The sequence below is a fragment of the Takifugu rubripes genome, chromosome 14 (assembly GCF_901000725.2).
Source record: "Takifugu rubripes chromosome 14, fTakRub1.2, whole genome shotgun sequence".
Lineage (NCBI taxonomy): Eukaryota > Metazoa > Chordata > Actinopteri > Tetraodontiformes > Tetraodontidae > Takifugu > Takifugu rubripes.
In genome coordinates, this window is record NC_042298.1 from 9,746,380 (window position 1) to 9,759,484 (window position 13,105).

At 41.7% G+C, this 13,105-nt stretch overlaps 1 protein-coding gene across 8 annotated transcripts in view; it reads left to right on the forward strand.

The window, feature by feature from the left end:
* The window catches only part of LOC101076136 (teneurin-2), a 189,023-nt gene that overhangs the window by 34,800 nt on the left and 141,118 nt on the right, over positions 1-13,105 (forward strand). For all 8 annotated transcript variants that reach the window (XM_029847155.1, XM_029847145.1, XM_029847144.1 and 5 more), the window contains exon 3: positions 6,813-7,137. In XM_029847155.1, coding sequence (XP_029703015.1) covers positions 6,912-7,137 — 226 coding nt within the window. In that variant the 5' untranslated portion in view covers positions 6,813-6,911. The remainder of the gene's footprint in view (positions 1-6,812; positions 7,138-13,105) is intronic.

A 13,105-nucleotide genomic window follows, 5' to 3' on the forward strand; every position in this document is an offset into this window, starting at 1 on the left:
CCTCAGGCTGGTAAATAAAGTGCCTGTAAGGCAAACATATTGAGCTGTCAGTCAGACCACTACTGGCGGTGCTTTAGCTGAACTCTTTCAGCCTGCCTGGAAATTCCAAACAACAAAACAGATGAAATGAGAAATAAATGCGATAAAGGCTAGAACCTGTTCAAAAGCAGTGGCTTAAATGTACCTATCTGTCATAGATGTGCTTGCCTAAGGTGTTAAAAACTGAGTTGAAATAATTTACAATTGACGGTACATCTGCCGCAGCTGTGACAAAGGTGGCCTACTGACACGCTTCTGTGGCAGCCTGCGTCGATAATACGAGCCACATTTATTCAGCTATTTGTTACATCCTCTATGCTCTTGCTGCGTCTCTTTCCCTGCAGCTCTTTCTCATCTTGTCCGTCTCCTCTCCCGAGCGCTCGGGGAGCTGTGTGTAATTACCCGGTTTGTTTGCACCTTGGCTCTAACTGCCTGTATTTTTACATAAAGCTCGCGTTCACAGGAAACGTGAGCGAGCGTGACTGTTCTCGTGTGCCTTCTCATGCACCCGTCGGTCTTTAACAAATATGGGTGTGACGAGCGCCGGTGCGTTTCCCAGCTCATGCGCACGTCACCCAGAACCCACTGTGGCAGACATGAAGAGACAGAGAGAGGGACCTTGTCGTCTCTAATCCCTTTGTTTTGAGTCAGATTAGAGCTTTCCAAGGCGTTCGTAAGGCCTGCAGAATGTGGATTTAAGGATTAGTCTAATAAACAGAGGCTCTGTGGCAGGCCCAGTCTGGAGATTACTCAGACACTGAGAGCAAGGAGGAGAGAGGGATGGATTGTTCCCCACCCAACCCCATTTATTTCCATCCTGACAAATGAGAGGATGAGGGGAGAAGAGACATGGAGGAGAAAATGGAAAGTGGATGAGGTCTCTGTCTTCCCAGTTCCTGATCAGTGTGGCAACTTTCATCCATCTCCTTCCCTGCTGGGACCACAGCTGCATCCTCCCAGCAGAGCACCAATGATACACACGTCTACATAGGATTAATACACGAGGAGAAGGGGAATACGACTAACAGCATTTTTAATCATCTTGATTCACACAAGGCTCTTAAAAAAGAAAACAATTACAGTCATTTTAATCACTGATAATTCATTTATTCTTTTTTTGACTGCAGACATTAAACATTTGCCGGGCTATTGTTACTGACTAAACCCTTAACAGCTCAACTGGCACGCGAGCTGGAAAAACAGTGTCATGTTTGAGAACCGGGTTCGTGGTATCCACTAAAACCAATAGTGGCCTGAATGCATCGATGCCACAATAGTGGCTGATACACTTCGCCAGTATTCAACCAGTAGTCACCTGGGATTCTTCACGTCTTAAAAGAGGTGTTTTGGAGCTAATGGGGTGAGTTGTTTTGGGGCAGTAGCAGCGAAAATGTTTTCAGACTCGCATTCCCATCAGCTGTTGGCCTTCTGATCATCTTGGATCCAAAACAGGTCTCAGTTTCCAGTTGAACTGGAGCCATGCAAACAGCCCCACTCATCCTGTTGCTGTGTGTGTGTATTTGTGTGTGTGTGTGTGCGCGCATGTGTGTGTGTGTGTGTCTTTGCATGTCATTTTCAATGCCCTCTGAGATCAAAGACATGATTAATGACTCTTCGTAGTGAGGAGCTATTAAGTTAGACCCTGGTCCGACTATAAGATGCGTGTGTGTGTGTGTGTGTGTGTGTGTGTGTGTGTGTGTGTGTGTGTGCCTGAAGTGCATTCATATATGTAAATAGAAGAGGCAACACATGTACTCACCTTAATCCACAATGCAGTCAAGAATGAAATATATTTTACATTACTTTCTAAGATAATGCAAAATATATTGTAATGATCATAAATACAGTATAAACCAGTTCAATATACAAAATAAATATTCCTGAAGCTCTATCATAGATGACTCCTTACAAAGACATTCGAGGAAGTGCACATTAAAGCACACGGTCTTTTTTAAGCACATCTGCAATTAAGCAGAATGTCCCTGAACAATACACATGCACCTTGTCTGGATGAAACTGAGACTCATACATCAACTTTTTAGTCTTTATTCTCATGAAACATCTCTGTGTTCCACTTTTCCACCAGCCGTCCTTTGTTTCCTCGAGTCTCTCTCTGTCTCTTTCTTCCTTTGTCTTTGGGAAAAAACAGTGTAAACATCTTAATTTGAGCAGCAGCACAAAAAACAGTAGAAAATTGAGAGCAAATGCTTTATTCCCCCCCCCCCCCCCCCTTCCCCCCTATGATAGCAGGGCCTTGTGTTTTCAATAGACTGCCTGTTTCTGTTAAAATGCTTTTCACTCATACACCGACACAGACAAAGGAAAACAATGTTGGAAGATGGAGGGAATTATTTTATGGAAAAGCCTCACGCTGTGCTTTATCAGGCTTTTCATGTGTGTTGTTGGCAGATTGTTGGTTTTAGCTGGGCTGCAATTAAACTATAGGAGGCAACGAAATACTTATGATGAGATGAGATAAGATAAGATAAGATAAGATACACGTGAACATTCTACCCAAGGGAAAAATATTATCTTTACAAATTAAATTGGGAAGAAAGAGTTGCTGCTATAGGTACCTATACATACATACATACATACATACATACATACATACATACATACATACATACATACATACATACATACATACACACATACACACACACACACACACACACACACACACACACACACACACATACATTTCATAATCTTTATTATAATGGAATAAGGTTGAAACAACCAGGACACTTGCCTATATCTGCAGCAGCATTTATTCTGCTAACTACACTGTATTTATAAGTACTCTGCCATCCACGACCTGTATGTATGCATGTTTATGTACTTTTTAGCTAAATCATTTCAAACATTTTGTGTAGCTAAACACCAGAAAATACAATGTAGCTATTTTCATGTGGCTTAAAAATGCACTTCGAGCTTTCACGCCTGCAGTTGGCGACATCTGGACTGTAGGCGTCCTAAAGTGTGATGGCCCTGTACCACTCACACACTCCACCTCCATGCTTATTAGGCTGATAAATGAGAGAAGTGGCTGGATGGACTATTTGCAGCTAATTGTCTGTGTGTGTCTGGCCCATGCACATCGTTATAAACACAGAGAAATAATAACATGCACAGCCAAGATGGATCGATGTTTTTGGCGGCACGCTCACTGGGCAGATTTGAGGCATGGAAAATACAAGTAGACCCAAAAAAGTTATGACGAAAAGTAAAAACATTCATTCTTTAATGGATTGCATAACCCTGCAGGTAGGTGGGAGGCTTTGTGAACAGCATTGTCTTCAAAACAAACCCTCAGCTCATCCGACAACCATTCCTAACAGGAAAGGGATGGAACTAAAAGCGTGGCATGTCCTGTTAGCACGCCAGGATTCAGTCAACACCATCCTACCTCAGCCTCCACTGCTGGATTTACCTCTCTGCTTAATGTTATGAATTATGCTTAAACTGTCATTTGCGGTGCTCAGCACCGGTTTGTTCTACGTGCTGCAGCGTTGGGGGTCAGCGTTTGAAGCTCTCTGACACATTCAGGATGAATGAATACAAAGCAAATGTGGCGCCCGAATGAGAATGTCTGCTTCCTTGCTTTTCATCTCCTTATTTTCCAAGTTCCATTCAGAGAAGACAATCTGTTTGTAAATATGTCGTGTGGGTACGTCGGAAATATTAAGACTTTAACAATTCATCGGAGCGCGGAAGCCTTTTGTGTGATAAGTACTGTTGATATGTACTTCAGATGACACCTTGGGTTTAGCTGCATGGGTAAAATCAGAGCTCCTTTTCATAACTGCTTTTAAAATAGTCGGCATTAACTTTAGCACCGTCCTCTTTAATGTTTGAACAGAGACAGAAAGGGGAACCGTCCTGTTTGATGTTTGCTAATCCACTGATGTCATTAACTTCTATTACCTCGCTGTGATTTGTAGTTAAACTGGATTTACATTGTCTTTTTTCCATATTTTTTCCCTTCTGAAGCTTATATTTGCAGAGAAAGGCTCATTATCTGTACCAAACTTCACCTCTGCAGTTCTGAAAATGAATTCTCCACCCTCCCTATCGTCTTCCAATTACTTTTCTCATTCTGCCTGGATTTCATGGTGCTTCACGGTCGCATGCATGTCTCTTTTCTCTTTTGTCTAACCACCCTTTTCGTCGCCTCCCAAGGAAATGCAGCCATTTTCAGGCTTGTGTGGGTGTTGCTTTTTCTTTTTTTTTCCTCTGCTGGTTTTTTTAACCAGGAGTTTTGATTGCCTGGTTGCGTTCTTTGTTTATTTGTGAACATGTATGTTACAGTGGTATAGTCGCTAATCACAGTGTAATTGGAACGTGCGCGATCAATAACAATCAACCAAAGGAGATAATCTGTCTCAGAGTGATAATGCGTGGAGGTCGTGCTGCTGTCACTAACTCACAGAAAACACATGCGATTATACTAAAGTGACCTTGAGGAAAACACCTGCATGAGCTCAGCACTATAAATGTTCCAGAACTTTCGCTACCTCTCGACTATCCATCCATCCATCCATCCATCCATCCATCCATCCATCCATCATCCATCCATCCATCCATCCATCCATCCATCCATCCATCCATCCATCCATCCATCTCTTCTTCTGTGTCTTTCCTCTTTTTACTCATGGACAGTACAATCTACAACTACTGTACACAGATGTGCACTTCTGTCTATTTTTGAGGTTTTTTAAAACACATATTTAGTATTATATTACTTTTGTTCATTATTTGAGTCTCACATTGATCCAATAGGATCTTGAATTTAAGTGGATTTCAAACGAATGATAACTTCTGATTACAGAGCTGCGCTCTGCCCCCTTTCTGATTGTGTCTCATTCATAAATGAGCCATAAAAGAAGGCAACAAGTGTTAAATGATGCATCGTACACACGCAGCAGAAACAGTGCCTCACTGTTGTGGTTGAACCTGTTGCTCATCTGGCTCCGAAAGAAACATCATCTCAACAGCGGATCTCCTCCTCTTCCTCTTTCACCTCCTCCTCCAACTCTGCTGTGACACTTTTCTGGAACTTAGCGCCAGTCTTTGAGTGGGTTTGATCAATATTCATATGTGCTGATGAGCTCTGCAGTTATTTAAAGAAAATGATTAAATCACTGTAATTAGCTGCAGCAACTATTAATAACATAGTTATTACAATCAATTATTCATAACATTTTCTTTCTTTTAATGTTTTAGAGTGATATTCAAAACTGTTTTTAATCCATAACAATTTCTTGTGATGGGTCCTGAATGTTCTCATTATTTTTTGGAATTTGATCCTTCTTTTAAATTCTTTGTTCTATTTTTAGTGCATGTCATCACACCAATAGAGAGAAATACCCTTCAAAATTATTTATATAGAAAGAAAATGAATCAAAACACAGTACTTTCGTAAAAACATAAGCATTAGTTTTATCAGCAGTCGTGTTCTTATAACTACTTACACACACACACACACACACACATTCACTCAAGAAACTTTCTTGGAGTGGGAGAATATTCTGGTATATCTTGAGTCAGTCATGTTTCTGTATTTTAACCTCCATTCAAGGTACCACCACATTAGGCTTGAACTGCTAATAGTCTTTGTGATGGATGCTGGAACATAATGAGCTCTTTATGAGACTTAATACCTCCTGTTAATCAATGGACATTGCAGGGTACTTTTCAATGCTACCTTCTAAGTATTTTCAAATGAGCTTTTATAGAATAGATTGACTCACAGTCTAAGCCATTTTTTTGTCCTTTCTTCCTTTTCTTTTCCTCTAAGCTTTGGAATGAGCTCAAATATTCAAATCCAAAACATCTCTGTTATCTCTGGATCTGTCTATTATGATATCAGAACAGACTTATCCTTTACCCAAAAAGACCAGAATAGACGCTTCACTACTATGACCAGACTTTCTGCAAACATATTGATTCGCATAAATATCCCATATTTGCAGCTGCAGATATTGCTTGTTGTTGTACTGTTTGGCTTTAAACTTTGGCTGTAAATGCGAGGGGCTGCTCAAGGCTGCTGCACAAGTGTTCCGCTGTATTCGTCCCAAACACGTGCATGATCTAAATCAAGTCTGGGATTCAGGTGGATGTTGAAGAAACTTGAATTGTTCTGGTGATGTGATGCAGTGAAATGTGTGTCAGTGGCGGGGACGTGAGGATATATGGAGTCTCAGCTCTGTGACTGTCCGTCATCCCAGAATCGGTATATCTATATTGCACATGCATTTGTTTGTTGGTGTGGGGTGTGTATTGGGTGTGTGCACATGCACGTGCATGCGGCTGTGTTTGATTATCCCTCACAGCCTCTATGGGAACACGATTCATTCTCACTCTGATAATGAGCAAGAGACTAGCAATGCCCTTAAGTCATTTCTCCATTTCTTCTATCCTTCCTGTTAGATTAGACTATACTTTCTCTTCTCTTCTCCCTTTTTTTCCCAGTTTGAATCATCAGTGCAGTTTTCCTCCCATCTGTCCGTCTCTCCAACTGTCTCAAGTCTCCACTTTGTCTCCAACTTTTTGTATTTGTGTTCAGGCATCCCCAGTGATCTTATTGATGCCTTGATAGTGTAGCTGGGTGGGGAGGTCATTGCAATTCCATTGTGTTAACCCCCTTGTTTGTGTTTGTCTTTACTCTGTTGCTTTAATGTTTGCTCCTCTTCACCTCTTATCTGAGGTAACTAAGGTAAGGAGTGATTCATCCATCTATTTTATACTCTTCTGTTTCTGTCTTCCAGGTGACTAAAGAGGAAGTGCCTGCATCTCTCCCCTAACTTCCTCCTCCTCCTCCTCCTTCCACTGTATCCAATTCTCAATCCCGCACCCCCTCAATCAACATGGATCTGAAGGATCGTCGGCAGCGCTCCCTAACTCGGGGTCGCTGCTCCAAAGACTCCCAGTACAACACCGCCTCCTTAGAGGCCGATGAATGCCGCGTGCCCACTCAGAAGTCCTACAGCTCCAGCGAGACTTTGAAGGCCTTTGACCATGAGCAGCGCTTGCACTATGGTGGTTGTGTGACAGACCTTGTTCACCACGAGGCAGAGGAGTACTCCAGGCAAGGTGGGTTTATGAAATTAGAAACCTTTTAGGAATATTCAAAGACATGATCTGTACAATCTAGAATAAAACCAAAGACAGCCCATAGAAAATTTTATGAAATATTTAAAAGTTTATGCCCAAGCTAATACTCAAGCATGACATTTTGGGAAATTTTCATCCCTGAAATGATTAATTCTTACGCTGAAAAAAGTCCTGGTGGTCCTTGTTACCTGTAACAATAAGGACTCTTCAAATTTCTGAGTGTTCCTGGAGGTGCCTCTTAACACACTGATTCATAAATCTGGATTTCTGAGAATTTAAAGCCAGTTTTCCAGGGATGATGTCTGCTCTTAACCAGTTACGAGCACCTCGGTCCCCATCCTAGAATGCACGGGGGCGAATCAAAACAATTCTGGCTGTTCGTTATATATTTCATTTCATTTCCAGCCAGTGTTTAAACAGATAAAGATGGCAATAGATGCATTTTGCTTCTGGAACCGAAAATGAAACAGAAGTCCCTGTGGAGTGCTCCGTTTCATTAATTACCAACAATTATTAATTTGCTGTTTCGTGTTGCACATGTGAATATGCCACTGTCTCTTATCCATCTTTTTCCCCGCCCTATTGTGCGTAACACCCTCAAGCAATTCCATGTCAAATAGAGTCACTTTGTATAATTGAGTCAGGAAGCTTCATATTCCTTTTTCTGGGGTTTGTGTTTTCCCTCAGTCTTTGCTGGTGCCCCATACTCATTAGTCACATGTGTTTTTCAGCCCGTGTATATTTACATATATATCTGTACAGACATTTTAAATACAGCAGAAAATGCTGCACTTTGCAGGAGAGGACTAAAGCAGACCTTTAACTCAGGCGAGCCTGTCATAATGAACTTCAGTGTCCCCTGGTGAGTGAGTCAGCCGATAGGCCGATAGGTCAGCTCTAAAAAGGTTGGGCCTGCCCTCGTAGGAATGTCTTTAAACTGTTTCTCCTCCATGCCTGTGAGCGGGCGTGCACGCATCCGGGCATGCGCATTGCAGAGGGACATGAAATGGGCGGTATCGATCTCGGCTAGCAAAAGGAGTCCGACTCAATGGGATTGATCTTTGCTGAAGCTCTGTTTTCTCTGCATGGACACAGACGTGAGGAGACGACTCGTGGGAGAATTTGCCGCCAAAAAATAAAGAGGATAAAATTATCATTCTGCTTCGTTTTCTCATGGGGGGGGTGGGGAGTGGGGGTGCGCGTCCAAGCTATAGGACAGAATAGAATGATCTGTGAAGGCAGATTAAAAAAGAAAAAGGTTTGCACACACAGAGGGAATACGTTTATGTGCCAAATAGGAGAGTGTGATAGAAGATCCTCCTCTGCACAGCATGGGCAATGCCAGAGAAAATAGGGGATTGATTGTTGGGGTGGGGGTGAAATAGAAGACTGGAAGTCAGTGATGTGTGGTGTTCAGACACACTTCACTGCCACGCCGATCCGACCTCACACCAACCGATGGCCAGTCGATACCACGGTTTCCTCAGCCTATCAGCTCCCTTGTAAAGCCCACAGCCACAGATGCATCGTGGGAAGTGTGGCCAGAGGAGACCAACAGTGTTGCAGCACCATATGGACTGTGACACCGCGGGATGGCGAGTAGATTTGGAAGGAGAGGGAAGATGAAGTGAGAAAGGCGCAGTGAGAGAAGTAGCCAATATCTTCATCTTTTTATCCACATACTCGTGTAACTAGCAAATGTGAAAACTGAAGGATTCAGCCAGCGAGGGAGATGCAGCAACATCAGATTGAGATTGAACTCAGTTCAGTTGCTGCCCTTGTTATTTTATTGAATATCCCACCAACAGTTTGAAGAGGGCTTTTGAAAATGAATCTAACCCGTTAGTTATTCATTTGATGAAAGGGCCAGAATAGGAAATATGATTAACTTTGATTAAATTATAATGATGTTGTTCTTTGGGTTGGCCTAGACTTCTTAGCCTTTCTGTTCCTGCGTTTTGAGGTCATTGGAATCTATTTTCAGCCCACCGTGCTTCAGCGGCGATCTTCGGCACAAACAATTTACAGTTCTGTGGCGTGTAAATATATATTGATTTGGCGTTACAGCTGTCATTCGATGCAGACCTGAGACAAATAGAAGCCAGGTGGGACCGAAGCCCACCGCCAGGCTGCACGTGCACAGTCATATCACACTGAACAGCTCATCCGCCCTCCCCTGTTAGTTACTTACCGTACTTAGTTAGTTAGTCTCGAGAAGAGTTCACAGTCCATTGATGTTTATGTTGATTAGTTTTGTGCTCCTCGGTGCACGGGTTTCATTACTTCGGGTAGACAAATGCTGCTGCACATGTGCACATATTTCTCAGCAACACTTTTGAAGGAGGCTGTTTTTTGTGGTGAAAGTTAATTTGCATTGAGTTATACAGTGCAAATTATTAGGAGTGGAGCAGATGTCCTCGAAAATCGTCCTGAGCCAAGTAGTCAGTCTTGGGTTGTGATTTTGGAAAGGACGTCCAAGAAAACTTATCAGTATATTTGTGTATGTGTGTGTATATATATATATTTGTGTGTGTGTGTGTGTGTGTGTGTGTGTGTGTGTGTGTGTGTGTGTGTGTGTGTGTGTGTGTGTGTGTGTGTTTATCAACAAGGATCCTCTTCCAGAAAGTTATGTTTATCTCGCTTTACTTGCAGATGTAGTTGAGTGTCAGTGTGTCCTGAAGCACAACATCTTTTTAATCACCTCCCTTAGGAAGCATATTTACAGTGCTTGGAGGCTTTTTAAAAGGCTGCTGTACTGTATATGTGGGTTCAGGGATGTGCTTCCAAATATGAAGATGACTTTTCAGAACATTTACCTACCATAATGGAGCTGTATTTGAAGTAAAGCCATGGAACCATTAAAAATGGATGGCAAAGCTGTCATAATATATTTAGTTAGTGACACTGCCTTTACCGTAATTATCGATTTTTTAGTGGTTAATTATACTTTGCAGTAATAATGTTTCAATTTCCACATTTCTTCCACCAGCTTTCTGTTTATAATTTATGAGACTATTGGTGGGTCCCATGTTTAACAGCTATATTCAGGCTGTATTATTTATTATACCTCATAACCTTTATACCTTTTACCACTTCTTGTGTTTGATAAACATTTAGAGAATATTTCCGTCTCAAAAAGGCACTAATCGGGTCTCATGATATCCTGATGGAGGCATAAAATGAGACCAGTCTTGCTGTATTTAACAAATTATGAGTAAAGCCTTTCCCTTGTTTCGAGCTTGAGAACTAACCTCATCAAACAACTCCCTGTAGTTTTTACTAAAGCAGGTTCATCTCTGTTTTATTACAAGATTCTTTGAATCTCAGCTGTACTGTTTCTCCATTATTAGCTAATTTCTTGGGCAAATAGTGCTGCTCTTCTCTCACTATAACATGCAACAGCCTGGAAAGCTCATTAGAAGGTGTCACAGTTTGGTCTACCAAGCACGCCTATACTGTACATACACGTAACCCTGATCACCCAAAGCTCCAAAAAACCCAGTCCCACCGATTGAGAAAATGGACCGATCTTTTGTTTTCTCTTTGTAAATCATTTGATTGAACATCCACTGTTAGCTCTCACATCTTTGGAAGATCCTGATGAGAACTTTAAAAAGCTGACAAAATGTGTCAAACCCAGACTGTGGTCCTTGTCTGCAGTTGTTCAGCTCCTTTACTCTGTCACTGCATGCTGGATCTGTGATTGTCTCTCCCCATACTTCTCCACTGGTGCTCGTATTCAGCACATCTCTAAGGTGTGTTGCCCCCGCGGGTGCACCTCTAGGCAACCGGTCTTATCACTGCCACTGCATTCTCTAAAACCGTTTGCCTTTTCATTCTAGAAGGAGCTAAATGAGCTCCTTACATTCTCCTCTGCTGCTCTGCCCCCAGAGATGGAGGCCATGTAGAGAACCCACCACCCACCTGCCTGTCTTACTGCCTGGATATTCAGCAAAGATGTGCTGTTCCTGCCTTTTCTATCTTTGTCTCTCTTAGAGTCCACATTTTCTCGTCTTTCACCTTTTAAAGATTTTATTTTTCTTTACTTTCTTTATGGTCTCCTTTGCTCTTTTGGCACACCTTTCATCCATGTTCCCTCTGTCTCATTCTTAATCCCTCATTTCTTTACTTCCACCCTTGCTGTTCTTTTATTATTGCCCCGGTGATCACATCACACATTGGTTAAGCTTTCTCTGCGGCCTCCTCTGTGGGTGATTCCACGTCTGATTCTCACCTGCTTTCTTAGCTTCATTAGCTTGTATCAGCTCATTTGCAGACTGCTAATGCTCATGCTAAAATATTCCAAATTAGTCCTTTTGCCTTTTCTTTCTAAGGGAAAAAGAAGGATCTGCAGGAAATGAATATAAATGTTCTTGACTCCTTATAATGCATGTTTCTTTGTTTAGTCCCATTAAAACCAATGTGTGTTACAACACAGGTGGCAGAATTATAAACGATATCTCTGAGCACAGCAGAGACCGAGTGTTTTGTTCCTGGCAGCAGTGCCATTCTGCAGCCTCTGACTGTGTTCACCAGTGGGGAGCCGCTGATGGTTCTTGTCTGTCTTGCTTCGCGGTCTAAAGGAAGAAGCACTCCAAGCATTTTGCTTTTCATATTTGACGGCATATGATGAAAGCCACACTGTGGATAGATTCCATTTTTCAGACCGTACCCCAAATTTCCACGTGGGAACAGCCAGCTTGGATGGATGATAATCAAAGAAAGAACAAAGCAGCTGCATGCTATTAAAATAAATGGCGGTGAAATAAATGCAATCCCTCCCCTCCTCTTTCCCCAAACTCTCTTTATCTTTGTCTTCTAGCATTCTCTACCCCCTGCCAGCTGCTAACACTCAAAAGTGTCCCGTAGCGGTTGCAAGAGCGCAGAGGAGTCACTGAAGAATATCCCGGGGCAGCCTCGACTTCCCAAACCCTCCACTCATTCCCACATGCCCCCATGTCTGTACCCTGTCATATGTAGACAGGAAACTGTCTATGTATATGGGGGAAAAGAAGGGTTTTACCAATATTTACATCTGGTCAAGCAGCCTGGAAAAATGATCCAAGTTCAGTGATTAAATGTGCTTGTTTAAAACATTGCTGCATTCAAATGCCAATTTAGTCCAAAGAAAAGTGAAAATATAACAGCTCTGTTAGCGGGAGCTAGCTGTGAAGCTAGGTAATTCCAGTGAATTCTAGCCACATTTTGAGAAAGCTACAAGTCCCGGGGCCAAACATTTGCCTCTGTTATTTGGTATTCTGCTACTTGGCAGCAGTAGTGTGATGTTCTACTGAGAGGTTTTCTTTTCCTTTTTGTCGGCAAGAAAATTTTAACAGATAAAATAAGACAAATAGCAGTTGTGTCTCAGGGCAAGAGACTATATCTATGAGATTTTTTTTTTTAAATCAGAATTTACATCAAACTTATTCTAGTTAACTGTATTTACTATAGTAAATGGACAAGGCACCTTATTTTAATGAGGAGATTACATTAAAAAGAGTAACTACAGTACGTTCACTTTCTTTGCTAGATCATGATTGATTGAAGATAAAACAGGTATATTGTTCTTCTTTGCTGTGAAAGCTTTTATTTGTTTTGCAAGGGCCTGAACGTGATGGATAAGTTACATCAAAGGTAGAATGCTGCATATCGCATTATTATCTGACTCTCATTTGATAGCATTATGAGGCTGTCCAAAGACGTTCTATGTGACAGGAACACTGTGCTGTGTTGAAATATTCAAAAAGTGTCTATTACGAGAAAAGAAAATGAATGTGTCATCATTGTGGGGTAACATCGAGATGTCTGGAGTGCAGGGTCACCAGTTCAGCAGGTTATTTAGAGGCAAGCCAAAAAAAAAAAAACATAAATGCACAGATCTCACACAGTGGTACATGGAGCATAAATGATATATATTTTAAACTTATTCTTAACATGAAAGCACGCA